At 36.3% G+C, this 21,688-nt stretch overlaps 1 protein-coding gene across 1 annotated transcript in view; it reads left to right on the forward strand.

Annotated features, from left to right (window-relative positions):
- Positions 1-251: 251 nt before the first annotated feature.
- PSPC1 (paraspeckle component 1) overlaps positions 252-21,688 on the forward strand; it is a 61,038-nt gene continuing 39,601 nt past the window's right edge. The window contains exons 1-4 of the mRNA XM_020968807.2: positions 252-777; positions 5,643-5,944; positions 15,362-15,457; positions 16,340-16,536. Of these exons, the coding sequence (XP_020824466.2) occupies positions 409-777; positions 5,643-5,944; positions 15,362-15,457; positions 16,340-16,536 (964 nt within the window). The 5' untranslated portion in view covers positions 252-408. The remainder of the gene's footprint in view (positions 778-5,642; positions 5,945-15,361; positions 15,458-16,339; positions 16,537-21,688) is intronic.

Consider the following 21,688-nt stretch of genomic DNA (forward strand, 5'->3'; position numbering starts at 1 on the left):
AAATCCACCATAAAGCTTCACGTGGCCTGCACAAATCAGACTCTCCGTATTTACGGAGGTTAAGGCAGTCAGATGGCAGCTGTCCGCGCATGTGCAAAAAGAGGCTAATTCTTAGTATTGGTCAAAAAGAGACATTCTCGAAAAGTTCGAGCCAGGGCCGGAACTGCGCAGGCGTGGAGGGCGCGGCGCCGCAGCACACGGCGGGGGCGGGGCTTGGGCTCGGCAACGTTACAAGTAGCTGCAGCGTTTGGCAGCGCCATTTTGAAAGCGCTGTTGCCGCGGATCGGTTGTGCGTAGCAGGAGCTGAACGCCTGGTTCGGTCTTGCGGCTTGTCCGGCCTCCTTTTCCACCCTACGGACATCTTTTTTTTTTTTCCTTCAGACTTACAGCGAATTTAGGGGAGCGATCATGTTGAGAGGAAACTTGAAGCAAGTGCGGATCGAGAAAAACCCGGCCCGCCTGCGGGCCTTGGAGTCGGCGGCGGGGGAGAGCGAGACGGCAGCTGCGGCTGCCATGGCGCTAGCTCTGGCCGGGGAACAGGCGCCGCCCCCCTCGGCGCCCCAGGAGGACCACCAGGAGGAAGAGATGGGCTTCACCATCGACATCAAGAGCTTCCTGAAGCCGGGAGAGAAAACGTACACGCAGCGCTGCCGCCTCTTTGTGGGGAACCTTCCCACGGACATCACGGAGGAGGACTTTAAGCGGCTTTTCGAGCGCTACGGGGAGCCCAGCGAGGTCTTCATTAACCGAGACCGCGGCTTTGGCTTCATCCGTCTGGTGAGAAAGAGGGATCGACCTCGCCACAGGCAGTCATTCGCGCGCGCCCCTCCCCTCCCCCAGCGCTCCGAGGGTCCCCAGGGGCCAGCGCCATGGCCGCCCCGGCGTTACCAGCCGCGTGCGGCTCGGCGGCGCGTCGGACCTCTTCCGGGCCCGTCTAGCTTCCCCGCGCTTGGCAGTTAGGCTGGCCTCGAGTCCCGGCGGCTCGCTGCAGCCATCCTTGCCCGATTTAAAATCCCGTTTTCGGTCTGTTCTAGATTTTCATCTGGTCCCCGAGGGAGCGCCTTTGCTTTCGTTGGCCTGTAGGAGGCGCCTCAGGCCGAGCTTTCTTTTGTAATGGGAGAAAAAAGAGTCTCTTTGGAAGGATTGACACAGAGATATCACTGATGAAGCCTTGTGCAGGGGTGAGGGGTTGGGGAGGCATCGCCCCGTTGAGTAAGGTTCCTTTTCCAGGAAATTTCTTAATGAGGAGAAAAGGACAATTTCTTTCATGTTTCCACTTAAAATACCTTCCTATGGACCATCAGAACTGGTATTGGAATGACCAAGGCACATTATTTATTTCGTAAGCTCATAGGTTTAAAAAGGGTCTGTCTTCCGAATATTATGTCTTAAAGTAAATAGACCCAGATATAGCCTATCTAGTGTTGAACAGCTATATTCATGGTTCCGCTGTTGGTTTCCAGTGGTTGAGGGAAGTGGCAGATGTAGCTATTTTGGGGGGAGGTGGATGCTATTTTAACAGACAGAACTATTCATTGAAATCTCTAGTAGTTTTAACCTTCGGTGGTACGAATAGAAACTTAAATTTCTAAAGCTTTAGGCCACGGTGTTACTGTGGAGTACAGTGCAGGCATTAGGAATGGGCGTAGTGTTATGAAGAGTTGGGGGGGGAAACACGACTTCATAGGATTCACCATTTTAAAAGAAGCTGTATTGATGCGTCTCGGTTATCATTTTCACTCTCACCCTCCCCCCTTTGCACTTCCACCCTCTAGACACACAATCACAAAAAACAGTTAAAATAAATTTACACATTATCCTGGTCTGATTAGGAATGTCTTCTTCCACACCTAGGGTTCACTACTTCCCAGAAAAGTAACAGGTAGGTTTTATCTTAAGTCTTCTGGAGTCACACTGTTGGTCACTGAATTATTAGCATTTGGAAATACTAATTTTTGTTCATTTTTTAAAGAAAGAAAATGGCTTGGTTTGAGAAGGGCCTTCTTTTTTAAGCTTGGTGATTTTATGAATGTTAGATCTGTAGCATATGGTTTTATAATTTAAAGGTTTGTTGAACATGATGTATTTTCTACAGTGGGGTGGTTTTTTTAGTGAAAAAAAATTTTAAATACTATATTGTGCTTTCCCAGTATTTTGTGTATTACCCAGCTTGTGTTATGTTAGACAGTTCTAATAGCTGCTAAAAGCAGTGGCAATGCAATAAATGGAAAATTCATGATATGTAGTGAATACGTGATGAAACATACATGCTCTGAATATATTTAATTTTACACTTTCAAACAAGTGTCTATCAAAATAAAAGTTAGCTATTAACCAAACTAATTATGTTAGGAATAAAATTTTAAAAATATGAGTTTATTATTTGATTAAAGTTGGAGTTTTTGTTAGAAGTAGTTTAAAAACTAAGTTTAGCATCAAACAATATATTAGCTTCCTTTTACATAATGCAAACAAATGAAGCCCTGTCAGTTTATAATACATTAGAATTTTGGGAAAACAGCATATGTTTGTAGAATTAAAAAATTAAAACTTTCCCTTAGCCCCTCATTTGTTGTATAGTGAGCGTAGTTGGGCAAATGAGCTATCTGAAGACGAGATGGCAAAATTTCATGTTCCCCTTGTCCTTATGTCTCCCTGATAGGCTGCAGTTTTTTTTGAGAAGTGGAACTGATGGTATTTCCCACTGTACTATAGAAATCTTGTTTTTTTCTTTAGAAACAAATTTGATTTAGATGGATGGAGATAGAAAAACTTCTGCTTTTTCTCATTTCCCCACCCTGCCATTGTTGCCAGTTCCCTAGTTAAAGTGAAATCAGACCCATTGATACTACTGTTAATTCTGTCATTTGCTCTGGATAAAAGAGCAACTATGGCAGTCATAGATTTAGTGTAGCTTTTTGTTACACTATTCTGCCCTTCTGTGTTTTTTATAGTTCAAATATCTATTCCTTAAAACCCCTTTTAAAACACCTTTCTATGTGACCATCAAAACTGGTATTGGAAAGGCCAAGGCACATTATTTATTTAATAGACTCATAGATTTAAAAAGGGCTGCCCTCCAAATATTTTGTCTTAAAAGTAAATAGATGCAGATGTAGCATATCCAGTGTTGAACGGTTCTCTATAGTTTTGCTGATAGCTGCCAATGGTTGGGGAGAAGTGGTTGGTATAGTTAATTTTTGGGGAGGTAGATGTTATTTTAACAAAGGATTGTTTTTTTTCCTTCTAGAATGTGGCCCCACTTTAATAATAAAAGTCATTGAGAAAGTTTGTTTATTAAATTGGACTTTTTAGCGTGGCTTTTTAGAAACATACTTATCTTTTGTAGTTGCAGAATGATTGTATGAGTTAACAGACAATTAAATTCTATCTTGTATTTTGATAATGTGCTAAATAAATTTTGCTTTTTTGTATAGTGGATTGTGTCCAGCTATATATCATCAAACTCACTTACAACAATACGATTGTATGGGAAAAAAATACCACCGATTTTACAAATGAAGATAAAATTCTTATGTTTGATGAAAGGTAGCATGGTGCAGTGGAATAGTGTTCTGGATTTGGAGTCAGGTTCAAATAGGTTCAAAATAAGCCTTAATTACTACTTCCGTGACTAGGCAAGTGATTTAACTTCAGTTCCTCATCTGTATAAAGGATTGGACTTGATGGCCCCTAAAGTACTTTCTAGCTCTTAAATCGTGATCGTATGATTGAAGTATAAAATATGATTGTTTTTCTGTATGCCTCATGTTGGAAAGTGTTAATAATGGAAGTAAAATGAGGATATTAGACTAGATTATCTCTCTAATTCCCTTTCGGGTCTAAATTGTACACTTATGCAAAGTAATTTTTGGTGGGTTATTGTTTTGACTGCCAGTCGTTTTTATGGTAGGACTTTGGCAATTGTGGAAATGTGTTACCTTGGAAGGGCTACCTTGGAAAATTGCTTTTATCTGGAAAGAAATTGAAGTGATTTTTGTAGTTGTATGTCTTCTTTGGGAAAGGAATCATTTAAAAGAAACATTTCACGTATTTGGCATATTCTTGATGGGATGTTCAGATATTTTGAAAAAAATTCACCAAAGAATGCAAAGCCTAAGTTAGAAAAGAATTGGATAATTTATTAGTCTCTTGACTAGTTCAAAAACTAGTTTTGGCCAGATTGGCTTAACCAAACAGTCAGTTGCAAGCAGAGTTAATTCAAGTTATTTTAATTTGACAGAAACTGTTTTTTGTTGGCAGTAAGCCAGTTTTTTGCCTTTGCTTTTACCATGTATCTGTCAAGTAAAACAATTTATTTTTGATCAGTCTATAGGGATATTTAAGCAGCTAATGTAAAATAGTAGAAGTCTGGGAATGTGGTGTACTAGAAAGAGCATTACATGGGGAGATAAGAAATATGAGTTACAGCTCCAGGACTTTATGGCTTTGGTAATAAGGAGGGGTATGAGGCCATAAGAAGAACAATTGAGAAAGGCTGTGTTTAGCCTGGATAAGAGAAGGCTTAGAGAAACAGGAAAAATTTACAGTTTTCATATGGAAGAGGAGTTAGTCTTATATTGCTTGAACCCAGAAGATGGGTCTTTGACTAGTGGGTAGAATTTAGAGTCAAATATTGTTTCAGTATCAGAAAACTTGTTAAAATTGATGTTGCAAAAATGGAATGAGTTACTTTTGATGTAATGGATTCTGTGTTATTGGAGGATTCTTACATGTGCTTAGAGTCCTTCAGAATCCTTAAAATAATGAGTTGTTCTAGGTGATCCTTAGGGCCATTTAAAACCAAAGATTGGAAACTAAACACTTAGAAAAATGCCTAGTTATTTTTGGCTTACACTAAGCAGAATAAGCAAAACAATGTGAATTCCATAATAAATGTGGATACTTATAAAATTCTAATTTCAAGTTCTGAAATTACTGTTCTGATTTTGCAAATGGATTGATTCAGGTTCAGCCAATTTGCAGCTCAACCATAAGGTCATTCAACTGGTAAAACATTGGAATTGGATTGAACTCTAAGATTTTTTTGATTCTCAAGTCTAGTACATTTAAAGACTTTGTTCTAATGATTTTGAAGGCCTGAAATGGCTTAAGTTCATCTATCGTAAGATTATTGTAATAGTATGAGGTGTTAACGTTAATCCTAGAGATTGAATAAAGAAATACCAAGTTTTTCTTGAGAAGATGGGTTATTTTTTGTATCATTTTTATGTTTCTGTATTATTTTTTTTAAAATTGTCCAGTCTTGGCGATGACAAATTGTGTGAGTATTAAGAAAAGGGTGATTTTCCTAGTGCTTGAAACTCTGGAAAATGTTCTAGGAAAGGTAGATTCTACTCCAAACACACTCTCCCCCCTCCCACTCACTCCCCATACACGGTGCATTTTATAGGCTAGAGTATATAGAAATATTAGACAGAAAAATAGAAATAATGACTAGAGAGGGATGTCTTTTAGCTACTTTTCATACAACTCCTTTGTATTAAGGAGACAAGTGTCGAGTTGGGGAAGGGTATGTGTGTTTGTGCAAAACAGTTTTTTTAATGATGCCTTTTCAGCATGACAGTGGGTTTAGGAATGTGTACAATTATTTGTAAATTCTCTGTTTTCCCCCCCAAAAGGAGTCTAGAACTCTGGCTGAAATTGCAAAAGCAGAGCTGGATGGCACTATTTTGAAAAGCAGACCACTCCGAATTCGATTTGCTACTCATGGAGCTGCCTTAACTGTCAAGAACCTTTCACCTGTGGTTTCTAATGAGCTTCTAGAGCAAGCATTTTCTCAATTTGGTCCTGTGGAGAAAGCTGTTGTAGTAGTGGATGATCGTGGACGAGCAACGGGAAAAGGTTTTGTAGAATTTGCTGCAAAACCTCCAGCACGAAAAGCCCTGGAACGATGTGGTGATGGAGCATTCTTGCTAACCACGTAAGTTAATGTCATCTTTTATATTAATGAATCTGTTTCCAAATAAAGACAGTGTGATATTAAATCACTAAAACTTCATGTAGGGGCCTCTAGGTGGTACAATAGATAGAGCACTGGCCCTAGAGTCAGGAGGACCTGAGTTCAAATACAGCCTCAGATACTTGACACTAGCTGTGTGACCCTGGGCAAGTCACTTAACTCTATTACCTACCCAAGAAAAAAAAAACAGCTCCATGTGGACAGCGACCAGTTCTATATCTTTGTATCATGTCCTTATACCTACCAAACAGGGGATACTCGGTACACTTTTTTTTTTGAGGGAGTGAATAAATAGAAATATTTAAAGGTGAAATTTTGATTTCATCTAACAGCCCACAAAATAATTGAACACACATCAAATTATTGAAATATTATAGTTCTGAATTGTGAACAAGGAAGTCCTAATATTGGGTAATGTTGTAGTGGAAAACCACTGCAATAGCAGAATAGCCACTCAAGCATTCTATGGTTCCAACTTTATCCTTATCTTCTCTCTTGTCAGCACGGTGAACAGGAAGGACATTTGGATTATATTGTATCATCAGATCCTTATTCAGGGAATCGATTATTTTTGGAGGCTTAGGTTTGAAGTCTAGAACTCAGTTAAGTTTTATTATGATTCAAGATTTGCCACTTGAATAGCCAAAGGTTCACCCAGTAGACTAGAGCAGTTGCCCAGCCATTCCCCCTTGAACCTGCAGACTTTCTTCTTCCTTTGTTCATTATTAAAAATCTCCTTGATCTTTGCAAACATTTGGTACTTCACCACAATCCTCAAATTCTTGTTCATCCTTCTGGGCTACTACTGAATAGAATTAGCTAATTTTTGATGCTGGAAAAAAATCCCTTTCTTCAGTTTTCAGAAAATGATGGATCTGTGGATAAACTGCACACTACTGAATTCAATATACAATTATTTTAAGTGTCTGTTATTTGCTAGAGATTGCTAGAGATACAAAAACAATCTCAAGCTTATCATCAAATTGGGGAAGGGATACACCCACACACATCTATGATTTAAGGTCGATTTTGTTGAGAACAGAAAAGAGAGTCAGACGAAGTACTCTAAAAAAACTTAGAACAAACAGGATGGACTAAATGACCTCTGAAAGCCCTTCCAGTTCTGATGTTCTGTGATATTTTCAGCTAGGACAAGGGTTCTTAACTTGGGGGGGGGGAAATCTCTATTAATTTGTTTTTTAAAAAATGCTTTAATTTTTTTCAATATGTTTGGTTTCATTTGTGATCCTGTGTATTTTGTGCACTTAAAAACAGTATCTTGAGAAGGAGTCCATAGCCTTTACCAGCATGTACAAAGGTGTCTGTGAAGCAAAAAATAATTCAGGAGCCCTGAGTTTGGAGGATTAGGTTAAGGCTTCATGTAGCCCTTAAGGTAGCCCCAGAGTTAGTCCTTAAAGGAAGGGAGAAGACATTTTAACATACAGAGTTTGAAATTTTGGGAGTAGAGTCCCATTCCAGGCATGGGTAATAGTATATGAAAGCAAAAATTTTTTTAAATGTAAGCATGGTGGTTGAGACTGAGGAGTAGAATCCAATTTAACTAAAGTAGTGGCAAGATCAGAAGGGTGGGTTGGAACCAAATTATTGGCAGCCTGGAATGTAAGTCAAAGGCATTTTCTGGTGAACAGTGATATGATCATCACATACAGATACCCCCGACCCCTCCCAAGATTAATTTGTCAGGGAAGAGATATTAGAGGCCTGAACTAGGGTGGTATGCAGTTGGAGTCCCACAGATTGTGTGTAAAGGATGCAGATTGGAGAGAGATTTAGAGATAGAATTGAAAGGATTTAATCATTGGGTACAGGGTATGAGGGGAAAGTTTGAGTTTTTTTTTTAAGCTTTTACAAAGGGGTATTTACTGAAAAGATATAGCTAGGTCAGAAACATAAGAGCATTTCCAAAAGTGGGAGGTTTACTCTACCACTTGCACACTTACTGGGTTTCTGGGGAGAGTTGACTCAAAATGTTAACGTTCTCCACCCCCCCAACACATGCACATGTTGAGTGTGACATAACCCATAGAAGAGTTGTTTCCTCAATTATAAAACATAGTCCCTTACTGCTGGAGCTTTGGAGACCATGGAAATAAAAATGTGGTCATTAGTAGCATTTTGGTGATTATAGAAACCGCAGAAGTTTAAAACTTATAGAAAACACAGAAGTAAACGAAAGATGTCTTGATAGCCTTGGAAAAAACCACACTTAAGGGCCAGGGGAAAGATTAGGAACCATGCACTGAGAGGGGCAATTGATCAATAAACCATATCCTATCAGATGCTTGGTATACAGATAAAGTAATTCTTACTCTCAAGAAATACATATTCTTTCAGGGGACTGGGTGTGTATGTGTGTGTGTGAATGATAAGGTGTTTGTGAGGAAGAGTATTAACATTTTGGGTATCAAGAAAGGCTTTGTTGGTGATGATTTGATGAGAGGGATTCTATGAGGTAGAGGGTAAGAAAGGAAATACACTCTAGACATGAGGGATGGCCAGTGCTCTTGAGGAACAAGGAAGACCAGTTTGTAGCTGGGTGGAAGAGTAAAGGAAGGGAAATAACGTATAATGAGATTGGGAAGATAGGTTGGGACCAAGTTTCAAAAGGCTTTAAAAGGCCGAAGAGCAAACATTTAGTGTTTAAAAGTGTTAAGTTGGGGGAAAGACAAAGTTTAGGCTCTTCCTTTAGAGAATTTGATAATTTAGTAGTAGAGTGTGATCAACATAGATAATAGATGATTACAGTGCATTAGAAAGTCAACAGTACGTCTGTTTAAAAACTATGTGAGGTCTAAAGGGTCGATTGGTTCTGTCACTTTCCTGAAAAAAATGGCATTTGTCTTAGGATTTAAAAGGTAAAGAGAAGAGGATAGCATTATAGGAAATGGCTTGAGCAGTGGGGATGGAGGTGGTATGAGAACATAGGTCTCAAAGATAAAGAGAAATATGAAAGGAGATTTACAGCATCAGATGCTGAAGTGAGATCAAGAAAGATTAGAATTGAAGGAAAGCCGTTAAATTTGTCAGTAGCGTTCCTTTGTGATATCCAAGGTGGGGAAACCTGATTGTAAAAGAGTTGAGTTGAATGTGACTGGTAAAAAAATGATAGAAGTAAAAGTCAGGTTAGACAGATCTAACTGGCTTCAGGGGTAGCAAGGTAAAGAAACTATTTTTTGGCTAGCTGAAACCTATAAATGCAGTATGGTGTGCTGAATAGGGGGATCCAGGAAGACCTGGGTTCAGGTGCTGCCTCTGTCATCCTGGTGATGTGACCCTGGACAAAGAACCTGATTTAAATGTAATTGGGAAATATTTAATAAAATAAGTAAAAATTCAGTATAACATAACTAATGTTAATTTGTGGTTTTCTAAGTCAGTATGTGGTCAGCAGGGATACATTTCCATTTGAGTTTTATGACACTGATCTAGGCAACTCTAATACCATATATTTATTGGTAGAGGAATTTGCTCATTTTGGAGTTATATTGCTGAAATCAAAGGTGAAATCCCTAATCCCCATCTCATATCTGAAAACTCAGCGTGTTTTGTAGGAAGATTGAAAGAGGAAGAGGCGTATAAGAAGGAGAGAGTGTCAAGATGAATGAAAGCAATGGGATGGATGACTCTAGAGGTTTCAGTGAAGATCATAGTTCTTTAGGACGATACAGTTTTGTGAAAGAAACAAAGGAATTAATCAGTATTGACGTATTAATAACAATGAAAATGACATGTTTTTTTGGTACCCCAATAATGCAATAAATCACTGAATTTACTGATGTGGCTATTTCTTCTCTTGATACAGATGTCCATTTTTGTCCTTCCTTTTCCAAATTTGTCCTTTAAGTTTCCACCCACCAAGGGATAGCATCTTTACTCAGCAGTGGAGCTGGCTGCTATGATTTTCCCTCACTCTTGCTATTTGACTGCCTCCTCTTTTTTGTACAAACATTACTTTTATATCATTTGTATCTTTTCGGTATAATTTTGCCCTTTTTTTGTAATATATAGTTGCCAGTGCAGGTCCATCACGTGCCTTTCCATCGCTCTTAAGGATAGTGTTCCGTAACTTAGAGATAAAAATAATCACCAGAAAAATACTGGTATTAAAAGATGATTCTTAGTTTCTGGGTAATTAAAAGGCTTATCCTTAATAAGACTTTTCTTTAATAAAAGTATTCATTGGTAACCAACACCTGACATTGTATCTGATGGAGAAACAGTAATTTTCGCTGTATATAATATGAGTAAGGCAAAAAGTCCTTTTGTTGCCATTATTATCTGACAGACATTCTAGCTATAGTAATGACAGGAACAGGAACTAGAGTATAAACTTCATGTCAAACTCAGAGAGAGGGGGATCCACCACAAGCTGCCTACTGACTTAGAAAACCACAAATTAACATTATGTTACATTGTATATTTATTTCATTAAACATTTCCTAGTTACATTTTAATTTGGTTGGGGCAGTTTTGTGGGCTTGTGAACCTTGAACCCATAAGTTTGATACGTCCTGGTGGAGAGGAAGCAAAATTATTTCAAAAAAACCCAAACCCATAGCTAGTTGATGAATAAATTTTTTCAGTTAGTTAAAAATTGTCAACTTCAGTAAGTTGGGGGTAGGGAGAGAATGATGGATTAGTAGTAATAGAGTTGCCAAAAAAAAGTTAAAAGAAGTTCAGAAGGAAACATGGATAAGCAGGGCATGTGTTGGTACTGTTATGTTAACTTCAAAATAGGCTGCATGTGGTAGAAATTAACTGTTTCATGCACAGTCCTCTTTCTGCTTTATACATGGAAATGCTCATGCTGTTTACATTTATTTAAAAAATGAAAAATCAGTACAGAAAGTATCACTAAACGTCCAAAATCTTGTGTCCAAAATATAATGAGAATTCGCATAGATGTGTAAGATTGTGGATGTCTTTTTGAACAACTTGTATGAGAGATTTTAACTGGCACTGTGTTAACCGTAAAATTGCATTCTGTGGAGAAATTGATTTATTTTCATTGTACAGAATTCATTACAGCCCAGAACTAATGAATGGCAAACTATTTTCTGTAGCTTTTAGAATAACCAAATGATTGGACTATGGTGAGATTATAGGTAGGTCGTTTTCCTTTCTTTCTAAAACTTAGAATTCTAGAACTAGAAGATAAATCAAGAGATAATCTGCATTAGCTCTCTGCTCACAGTGGTAGATGGTAGGAATTTGAAAAAATCAGTAAGGTACAGTAGAAAGAGTGCTGTCTGGCATTTAAGTCCACTTCTTGACAGTTAATACTTTTGTGACCTTGAGCAAGTCATCTGATTTTCCTGTGCTTTAGTTCCTTTGGAAAATGAGAGGGTTGTACTAGATGTCCTCTGCAGTCTCTTCCTGCTCTTTCTAGGTCTTAAAATTTTGTAATTTTAATCTCCAGAGAAGAAAATCATGCTCTCTCAGAAGTTCCAAATTGATTATGGTTTGAAAGTTTGTTTTTTCAGTCTAACTCATGCTTTCATTTAATCAAATTCATTTTATCTTTTTTTTTATGTCAGGTAGGCATTGTCCTTTGTTTTGATCCTTTTTGAATTAATTATTTTTATAATTAATTTTCTCCTTTTCCACCTCCCTTTGCAATTAGGAAAACATAAGAATATCAGAACTGTTGTAACAATTATTTGTAGTTAAGTAAAACCAGATTCTCACACTGGTCATATCCAGAAATGCATATTTCCTTTTGCATCTTGACTTCATCATTAGTTCTCTGGGTTGCCTTTTCGTTCTAGGTTAAACAACCTTTATCTCATTTCAACCTTGCTTTGGTAAGGTATTATCACCTATTTTAATTTGATCCTTTCTGTCTTCTGCTAGAGAAGGTTGAATGAAGGAGGGGAAGGATACTTAGGAATTCAAACCCATCACATCAGTAAATAATCTAGCTTTTGGTGAGAAAGGGATGCTTGGAGTACTCCCTGTGCGTTCTGGATTCTGCACCCTGCCCTGTTCCCCTAACATTTCTAATGCTTTATCCATTTCAAACTATTTAAGTCCCATTCTCTCACTCCCACCAAATACTTACTATGCTCCACTTAAGGTATCTTATTCTTTTTCCTTCCCCTTTGTGTTCCTTGTTACCTTCTGTTAACATTTTTGCTCATCTCAATACCTGTGTTCAAATATTCCACACTTCATCATTTTTCTTTATTTCTTGTCGTACTGATCTCATGTATATTCCTATCACATACTTCATATCTGCTAAATCTTTTTTTATTTCACATTGTATGCACCCCCATTATTCTAGATATATTACATACGCCCCAGAGCAACATATACATGTTCTATCTATTTAAAATTTAAAATGTCTGACCAAATTATTTTGGAAAGCATCATTATTCAACTTGGTTTAGTTGTGTTTCCTTAATATATTGTGATAATCTGCTCTCTTTCTTTGTATTTAGATCAGAACCTCGCTTTTATTTTTCTATCCTGCATTTTTATCTCAAACATGCCATCCTGTGCTTGTATTTTTTTAACACCTTGAAAAGGTGATCAAAGTTGAAATCCTTTCTGAAAATACCAATTTAAAAAATGTAAATTGGTTATTTGGAACTGAGTTCTTTTGAAAGAGCAGTTTATGAGAAAGGAAGAAAGAGAATTTTGTGTTTGCCTACTAGGCACAGGCAAAACAAGCAGAGTAGAGAGGTGTGTGCTGTAATCCTTACTTTGTTCTTCTGCGTCTTCAGTATAGCTTTTTATTTAAATTTGCACTGGAAAGACTGGATGTCAGTTGTTGTGTTTATAACTCCTGCTGACTGGAAATTAGGTATTTAGTGTTGAATTTTTAAAATATTTTAATACAACAAAACAATGTGATTATAATGTAACTTAACCTGCTTAATAAAATTGTTGTTTGTTGTTTAGTCGTTTTTTTTTCCAGTTGTCTTACTCTTTGGGATCCCTTTTGAGGTTTTTTTGGCAAAATTTTGCCATTTCCTTCCCCATTTCACTTTATAGATGAGAAACTGAGGCAATCAAGGTTAAGTGAATAGCTCAGCGTCACACAGCTAGTAAGTGTCTGAGGCTGGATTTGAACTTGGGTCTTTTTGACTCCACGTCCAGCACCACTGTGCCACCTGGCTGCCCCTGCATAATAAAAGTACACTACAGTAAAAATAAATTGACTGCCCTGCACAGTTATTGGGGATGGAATTTCCGCAGTATTTATTTGTATTTTTCATTAGTACTTAATTTTTCAGGCTTTTGAACAGTTATTGATCCAACCAAATTGTTGTTCTCTCTTTTTTCCCTTTTCTCTGTGTTTAAAGATTTGTCAGATCTCTTAAACTTAGCCTCTTGTCTTATGTTTTGTCATTAGGCTTTCCTAGTAGGATATCTTTGTTAATTTTATCTAGTAAGGCAGATTTTACCTTTTATGAGATTTGCCATCTTATTTTTCTAATTCTTTTACGTACATGCAGATTTTGTACTTGTTTGCTCAAAGTATATTATTTTCTTGATCATGAGTATTTCTTAATAATCATAATAACATGTTTGTGAAGCTCGCCTTCACAACTGTTCTCTGAAATAGTTGCTATTATTTTTCTGATTTTTACAGATGAGAAAACAGGTTTTTAAATGTTAAATGACTTTCCCTGAGTCATATAGCTAATAAATGGGATTGATTCCCAAGTCCAACACTGTCTACTAAGTCACCTAGCTGCCAATCCTCATCATCTTAGGAACCAGAACATATTACTCAAAAAATAAATAATAATACAAACAGGATATGTTACTCAAAATAAATAATGGTGCAAAGTAATTGTGCAAAATTAATAAATGAGTGCTATAAATAAATGTTAGAGAATTTCAGAGGAGAATCTAGATTTCTAGGTTTGTTGAGTAAGGCTTCAAGGAGAAATGTTAACCTAACAGGTAGGTAATGCTGTCAATATAGTTGGTCTGTGTTTTGGAAAAGCATTTGACAAATATTTTGGATATGCTGTTGTGGAAAGCTGAAATTCTTTTTGAAGAAAGCAGCTTAAAATTTAGTTGTTTGGGAATGAGTCTTTTTTCCAATTTAAAAGTGCTTATCATAGTGCTTCACACATAATAGGTGCTTAAGAAATGCTTAGCGATTATTGTTACTTGCAGTCTTTAGGGCTCCGATTATTGTTACTTGCAGTCCTTAGGGCTCCCGGATTAGTTCACCAAAGCCATTTTTAATGCTCAATATATTTGAGTTATCTAATAGTTATAGCTTGAATTCTGGACCTTGGGAACAGCAAGTGGTTTTTACGAGGAAGGAGGAAAATACTTTCTTATCCTGCTGAACGGTTAAGATAGAGATCAAATGATAGTATAGGGCCTCATGCTTTGTGTTATGAATTTGGATCTGAAAGAGTGAGGATTTTGTGTCCAGAGAATTATTACCAATCATACAAATATTTATTGATTGCTTTTCTGCTGTATGCAAAATTGGTTGGTTTGTGTTGTAGATTCCCAGATTTTTGGTTTACAGATTTGGCCTTTGAACAGAGATGTGTAGATTTTATGCCAGGAAAGATGTGGAGGTATTACTTAAAAAAACTATTATTAAATACGTATTTGAGTATAGTTTAGGGATGGAGAGTTAACTTAGGAATGTGGAAGAGTATATAATAAATTTAACTTTGTGGTGATCCTCTTGGGTGTCAGTTACTCCAAATAATTTTTTGCATTACATATGAAGGAAATTTGTTATTACTATTAATGTTGTGAATAATTATACACAGTAAGATCAGCTGACCAGAAATGGAAAAATTCATCAGTGAGCTGTGAAATAACAAAATATGCTATGGTGGTGGGTTAGGACAGCTATAAGAAAAGAAATATATATCCTTATTGTAAAAACAAATATCTAATGCTAATAAAAAAAACTTGTTATAATTAATTGTTTTATTTTTTAAAATTTTTTATTAATTTATTTTGATTAATCAACAGTCACTTCCATATGCTTTTGAGTTTGAAATTTTTCTCCCCCTTCCTCCCCACCACCCTTTCCAAGATGGCACACAATCTGACATAGGCTATACATATACATTCCTATTAAATATATTTTTGCATTAGTGATGTTGTAAGTAAAAATTAGAACCAATAGGAGGAACCACCAGAAAGAGAAATATAATTATTATAAAAATGTTTCTAATGCACCTTGAAGAATTTAGTGCCCATGTAAATCTGAACAAAATTTTTTATTTTTTTTAACATGGTTCTTCTAAGATACTAGAATAATAAATGTGTTGATAAGAAAATTTCCATAAAACAAAGTAAATTTCTCAGAGAAAGGTCATTTTAGGTACCTTCAGTTACATTTTTAAAAATGTTGCATACCCCCAGGACACCTCGGCCAGTCATTGTGGAGCCCATGGAACAGTTTGATGATGAAGATGGACTACCAGAGAAATTAATGCAGAAGACACAACAATATCACAAGTAAGCTATTTGAAAAAAGCAACTAATGTTGTTTTTCATTACACTCTTTGACATACTACATAGTTGGTTAATCAGATAATTTGGTTAATATGGAGTTATTTACACATCCCATTGGACTGCCAGATTTTCAGAGAACTAGAGTAGGATTAAGTACATTTAGTGCAAACTATATTGAAGACACTTTAATCTTTATTCGATTCATAGTCACTTCAGGATAATAGAATGCTTTGATCATTATGAAAATCATTTTGCGTATTGATGTGCAGGTGTGCCAGTTAACAGGAATTTCTACCTTGCAGAATGCCGAGTGAATTAGTATTTTACTTTTATTACTTTTGTTTTCCTGTTTAGTAATTTAAATGGGTAATGCATATCTAATGAATAGAAGCTCTAGTTTGACTTAGGTCTTAGTGAGTTGAAGAAATATATAAACCGATTGGGTCCCTTATTCTGTTCTTAGGATGATTGTTGGGAGTAGTTTGTGAGCAAATGGCATTCTTGCTGCTAAGCGAGGTGGAAAATGTCTTCCTGCCATACTTAGTTGAGACAGGAAATAGATATTCCCATAGAAATAGGTTGTAATTGTTAGTGCTAGTTGAAAAATAGTATTATGCTTCAGATATGTTGTGATTAATTAGGTATGTCTGCCAGCTTAAAATCCTAATTACCAATTGTGACTTAGTTTCTATAGAAAGTCTTTTCCAAGTTCAAAAATCAAATTTGTAGAAAGCCAAGATCAGTTCATAATTTGAGAGCTACCTGTATATAAATGGATTTGAATTAAAAATCAGAAGCAGCATTTTTGAGGAAAGCATTTTATTAGTACAACCTTTTAAAATATAAGCCTATCTGTGTATGTTTTTAAATATTATTTTATTTTAGGGAAAGAGAACAGCCTCCCCGGTTTGCTCAACCTGGGACATTTGAATTTGAGTATGCATCACGATGGAAGGCTCTGGACGAAATGGAAAAGCAGCAGCGGGAGCAGGTTGACAGAAATATCAGAGAAGCCAAAGAGAAACTAGAGGCAGAAATGGAAGCTGCTAGACATGAACATCAGTTAATGCTGATGAGGCAAGGTAATACTAATTTTTTCCTAGTTTCAGTGTAACTTTGTTTACCAAAGTTTAGGCTTTGGTATTCTCTGACAAACAAAAGGCTGCTTAATGTTTAGTTTATACCTAACTTGTACAAATGCTTTAGACTGTGCAGCTGGTAATGTCTTGGGCTGTAGGTTTTTAGTCCCTGTTTAAACCACTGTATTGTATAAGCATAAACTATATCCTTAACTATAGCTAGTCTTAAACTTTCGTGCTCTTTAGCACGAATGGACAAGAAAATGTTAATGCACAAGAACATTTTAATGGATCACTACAAAATCGTTGCTTCTCATTTGGAAAAACTGATGCTATGCAGATAGTGGATTGATAGGAACATTTTAATTTATGGAAGACAAGATTTTTTTATGGCATCTGAAGGAGTAGTGCATTTTTGTATTTAAAGATTGTCATGTTAATGAACTTTTGAAATATTTTGCCTTTTAAACTCAGGATTTAAGTACTCCTTATAGTTCATGGCATATGGCACAATTATTATCTGCAGGACTGGATTGAAGTTGACTTAAGTTTCCTTTTCTTCATGTTGAGGTGTTGTACAGTATTTTAAACCTATTTTACTTCTGCCTTCTTAGTATTCTAAATCACTTGTTTATTAGTACATATATAAATAAATAGAGATGGATTTGATGAAGTGGAGATTCTCTTTCTGGAGGCTGGATATGATTCTTGCCTTGATATGTGGTTTTTGTGTTTTTTTGTGTGTGTGTTCTTTTTTTTTAAATGTGGCTTCATGTTTCATTGGGAGAGAAGCCATTTGCTTAAAATAAATTGCTCTGTGGGGAGGGAAATGAATATTTGCAAATGAATTTGATGTAAAAACATAAATAACAAGAAAAAGAGAGAAAAAGGGAGAAGCCTAAAGGTTTATGGGTAACTAGCAATTTTAAGAGCTGTCTTTTTTTTTAGTTAGTTGACACATGAACAAGAACTTGTATGCTCACTTCAGAAACTGCTTTTCTCACTTTATCTCTCCTTCCATTTCTCTTCCTCACTCTTTCCTCCTCTTTTACTTACACTTTTCTCTGCTTTTGCCTTTTTCTATATCTCTTTATCGCCCAATCCCCCTAATTGCTATGAAATAAGTATGTTCTTAAAAAACTGTTTCATTAAATTATTTTATGTTGAAAATAGTTTTCAGTTAAACATTGTATATTTGCTCTGCAACATTGTGATATTGAGTGGGCAGAGGACCAGCCCAGAGTCAATGTGTTTAGTGCCCTTTTCTGCCTCTGACATGTATGACTATGGGACCCTGGACTAGTCATTGAGTTTGTTAGCACCCAAGGAAACTCCTTAAGGTGCTGAGTATCTGTTGTCATTCATTGACAGGAATGTTTTCTGCTGGTGAATTCCCTACACTGGAATTCTCCCCCCCCCTCCCCATTAACTTGCTTTTCGAAACTTTGTGACCTTCAGTAGAAGAGCAAAATTCTGAGGGCAAGTGGACGGCATGAGCAGACTGCCAGGGAGTATGTTTTTATCTATGACATCTAGAATGACTGATGCACAAGTAGTAGTTATTTGTACTTGCTTATGGATAAAATATTTTTAGGTTATTGTAGGATGTAATGCAATTTGGGACGATTTCCTTTGGCTTTTTAGTTAGGGACATTTATACTTGACAAAAAATAACATCTTTTTGCTGCTTTATAGGCAATTCTAGGTGGTGGTAGGTTTTCTTAGCAGTTTTATGCCTTTGTGTCACAGTGGTAAAATGGGTATTCTGGAAAAAGAAAAATATGTAGATGGAAGATAGTTACATTAAATCATTGTTGTTCCCACGTAGCAGGTGTTAAATTATGATGACTTTATACTTTTGACACTTTGACTCTTGTTTTGGGGTAACGTTTGAGTGTAAAAACTGCTTTTATAAGTACTTTTCCTATGGAAGTTCTCAGTTATTAATGTTTCTAAGGTGAATTTTCTTTTCTAAATGATTGCTGTGATATTGCCATCTTTTCTTTTTTTGTGTGAAATGGGCTGTATTCAAGCACAGGTAGACTTCTCTAATACAAGCAGTCCCCAGACCTTGCAATCTGATAGGGTAAATGTGCTTTGATTCATCTAAGGGGATAATATGATTATATTCTTCATCTTTGGAACCCTTGTGGCATAGAAGAATTCAGTTTTCTTATTTGGGTTCCATTGTAAAGGCCTTACAGAATGGGTATTATAGGAAACAGCTGCTTCTTTATCTTAGCTTGATTCTAATTGCATGTATGTCTTTGTTACTTTAAGTTGTGGAGCTTACTTTTTTTTATTTCCATGACATATTTCTGAAAATATCCTGAAAATGGTCATTCCCATTTTATAAAAATATTCCTTAAAAGCATATTCTGTGATTTGCCTTAGTTATTCTTACCTGATTTTTTATGTTCTAAATTCTTTTCTTTCTTCAGTCACAGAAGGCATAGCTACTTTGGGAATGTAACTCTTTACCCAGAAGTCCATTTTCAAAGTTAAAGATAGTTGCTTCTATGTGATACTCCACTCTTCCAAACTATAAATCACTAATTTTACAGGATGGTACTAGCTCTTCACCTAGTTTAGTCTCTGATATGTTTTTTATGTGATTAGTTTTTCTATTCATAGGTCTCAGACCATTTTATTTCCTTTAAAAACTTAACAGTTAAGGCCATCTGTGCTTTTTAGCATTTCTGTAAAGCATCGAGAGTTGTAGATACAAAGCAGCTCTAAAGAACATTTTTTCAGGGTATTTTCATGAATCACAAGGATAAAGATTGTTTTTATAGGTCGATTTAGAATTACCTACAGTGGCATTGAAATTTTGATGTCACCATTATAGGGAGACTTAAAGTTACATGAGGGTTGCTTTTAACTTTGTATAGTAATTTGCATTGGATGATCAACCAGCAGAAAAGGGGAGCTTGTGTCCTGATTTGATAGGGAATTTATATTTTAGTGTTGCCCTACAGTGAGCATATCTTCAGCATGTTGGAAACATTCAGACTTAGAAGATGATAGCTGAACTCAGTTCTAGATCTGCCATTACCATTAGCATGTGATGTGGCAGTAATGATTCCTTTCCCTATGGATTTGAAGTATGAACGTGTTTGATGAATTTAATAATAACATTCTTAGGGGTGACTCATATTGGGAAGGACATGGCTACTGGCTAGCTAATCCTTTATCTGTACTGACAGATGACCCGTTTTTTACTGTAGTGTTTAAAGGGGACTTTGATACAGGCAGTTCTTAATGGCTTGGATTCTGGAGACTGCCGCTAAATAGAAGGAACTGCATTTTAATTTAGGTAACTGCCTACAGGAAAAGGAGATGGTATTGATTGGTTTCATTTCAGGTGGTGCTCCATTTTTCTCGGCTGTGGGGATTAAAACTTCTAAGGGTTCACCTTCCTAGCCTGACCAGTGACATTCCACAGATAGAGTTCCCACTCTATGTTTAGAGGTAGCAAAGGCAGAAGTCTGTCCAAAAAAGAATCAGGGAAGACAGAAAGCACCAGGATGGGAATCTTGGAAGCCCTATGGAGTAGGGTGCTTAGACTGGGATAGTTCATGCTCCAAAGACCTTAGTTCTCTGTCTTGAGATGACATACAAGGCCCAAAAAATCCAGGACTATGAACTTCAAAAATACAGGGGAACATAATCCATGTAGGTGGGTATCAATTGCAGAAACTTATGTTATATAGGTGAGCCTCAGGGCCAGCCCCTCCAATGCAAAAGTCCTGTAGGCAGGAGGACTTGGCTTTGTCACAAAGACTCATTTCAGGAACTAAAGCTGAAGAGATGAGTAAGTCAAAGAAAACAACAAGCAGTATAAAAATTATTGTAAATCTAAAGATTCCCAATAAAGAGAGTAAATCCATAATGATTATAAGCTACTCAAAGGGGAAAATAGATTTTCAAAAAGGACTACATGACTACTTAGAAATGTGACACAAAAGATTAAAAAAAAAAAGATTGAAACAGTGGAGGAAAAATTGGAAAAAGTGTGACAAACCTTATCCAAGTAAGAGACTTCTGGAATACTAAAGTAAACCAAACAAATCAATGACTAGAATAGAGAAAGTGAACAAAATCATAAGATTAAAAAAAAGGTGAAAAATAAGATACCTGGTAATTAGAACAACCAACCTGGAAAAGGAGAAAAAGGAGTTTAAATTAAGCTCATTGGACACCATCTTTTGCCCCCTGAAAATTATGACCAAAAAAAGGCTGACCAACACTATTTTAGAAAATAACAAATGAAACCTGCCTAAATCTCATATTAGAACTAGAGGGCAAAGTGAATATAGAATCCATTGATTGCTTCTTGAAAGAATTCCTCAAAAGAGAAGTTCTAGGTAAAAACCAGAAAAAAACATCAAAGAAATATTGCAGGCATCCTAGAAAGAAGAAATAGTTCAAGTCTCTTGTCAAGTTAGGATCATAGCCTATAAATTCTTGGAATACAATATTCTTTTTTTTCTTCTGTTTCTTTTTATTTTTTTATACTCAATAGTATTTTTTTCCCTAGTTACATTCAAAGGTAGTTTTGAACATTCATTTTTGTAAGATTTTTAGTACCAAATTTTGTTCCTTCCTTTCCCTTCTTCTCCCCAAGACAGCAAGCACTCTGATGTAGGTTACACATGTATAATCGTGTTAAATATATTTCAGCATTAGGCATGTTGTGAAAGAACAATCAGAACAAAAGGGAAAAACCACAAGAAAGAAAAAATGAAAATAGTGTGCTTCAATATACATTCAGACTCTATAGATTTTCTCTGGATGTAGATAGCATTTTCCATCATGGGTCTTTTGGAATTATCTTAGATCATTGTATTGCTGAGGAAAGCTAAGTCTATCATAGTTGTTCATCACATGGTGCTTTTTGTGTATAATGTTCTCCTGGTTCTGCTCACTTCACTCAGCATCTGTTCATGTAAGTCTTTCCAGGTTTTTCTGAAATCCACCTGCTCATCATTTCTTATAGAACAATGGTATTCCATTACAGAATGTAATATTCCATAAGGCGAAAGAGCTGGTTTTACAGCCAAGAATAATACTCTGCAAAGTGGTATAATCCTACAAGGAAGAAAACTAACCTTTAATGGACTAGAGGACTTTTGAAGGATTTTTGAGGAAAAGA

The sequence above is a fragment of the Phascolarctos cinereus genome, unplaced genomic scaffold (genome assembly GCF_003287225.1).
Source record: "Phascolarctos cinereus isolate Bilbo 61053 unplaced genomic scaffold, phaCin_HiC Scaffold_726;HRSCAF=1367, whole genome shotgun sequence".
Lineage (NCBI taxonomy): Eukaryota > Metazoa > Chordata > Mammalia > Diprotodontia > Phascolarctidae > Phascolarctos > Phascolarctos cinereus.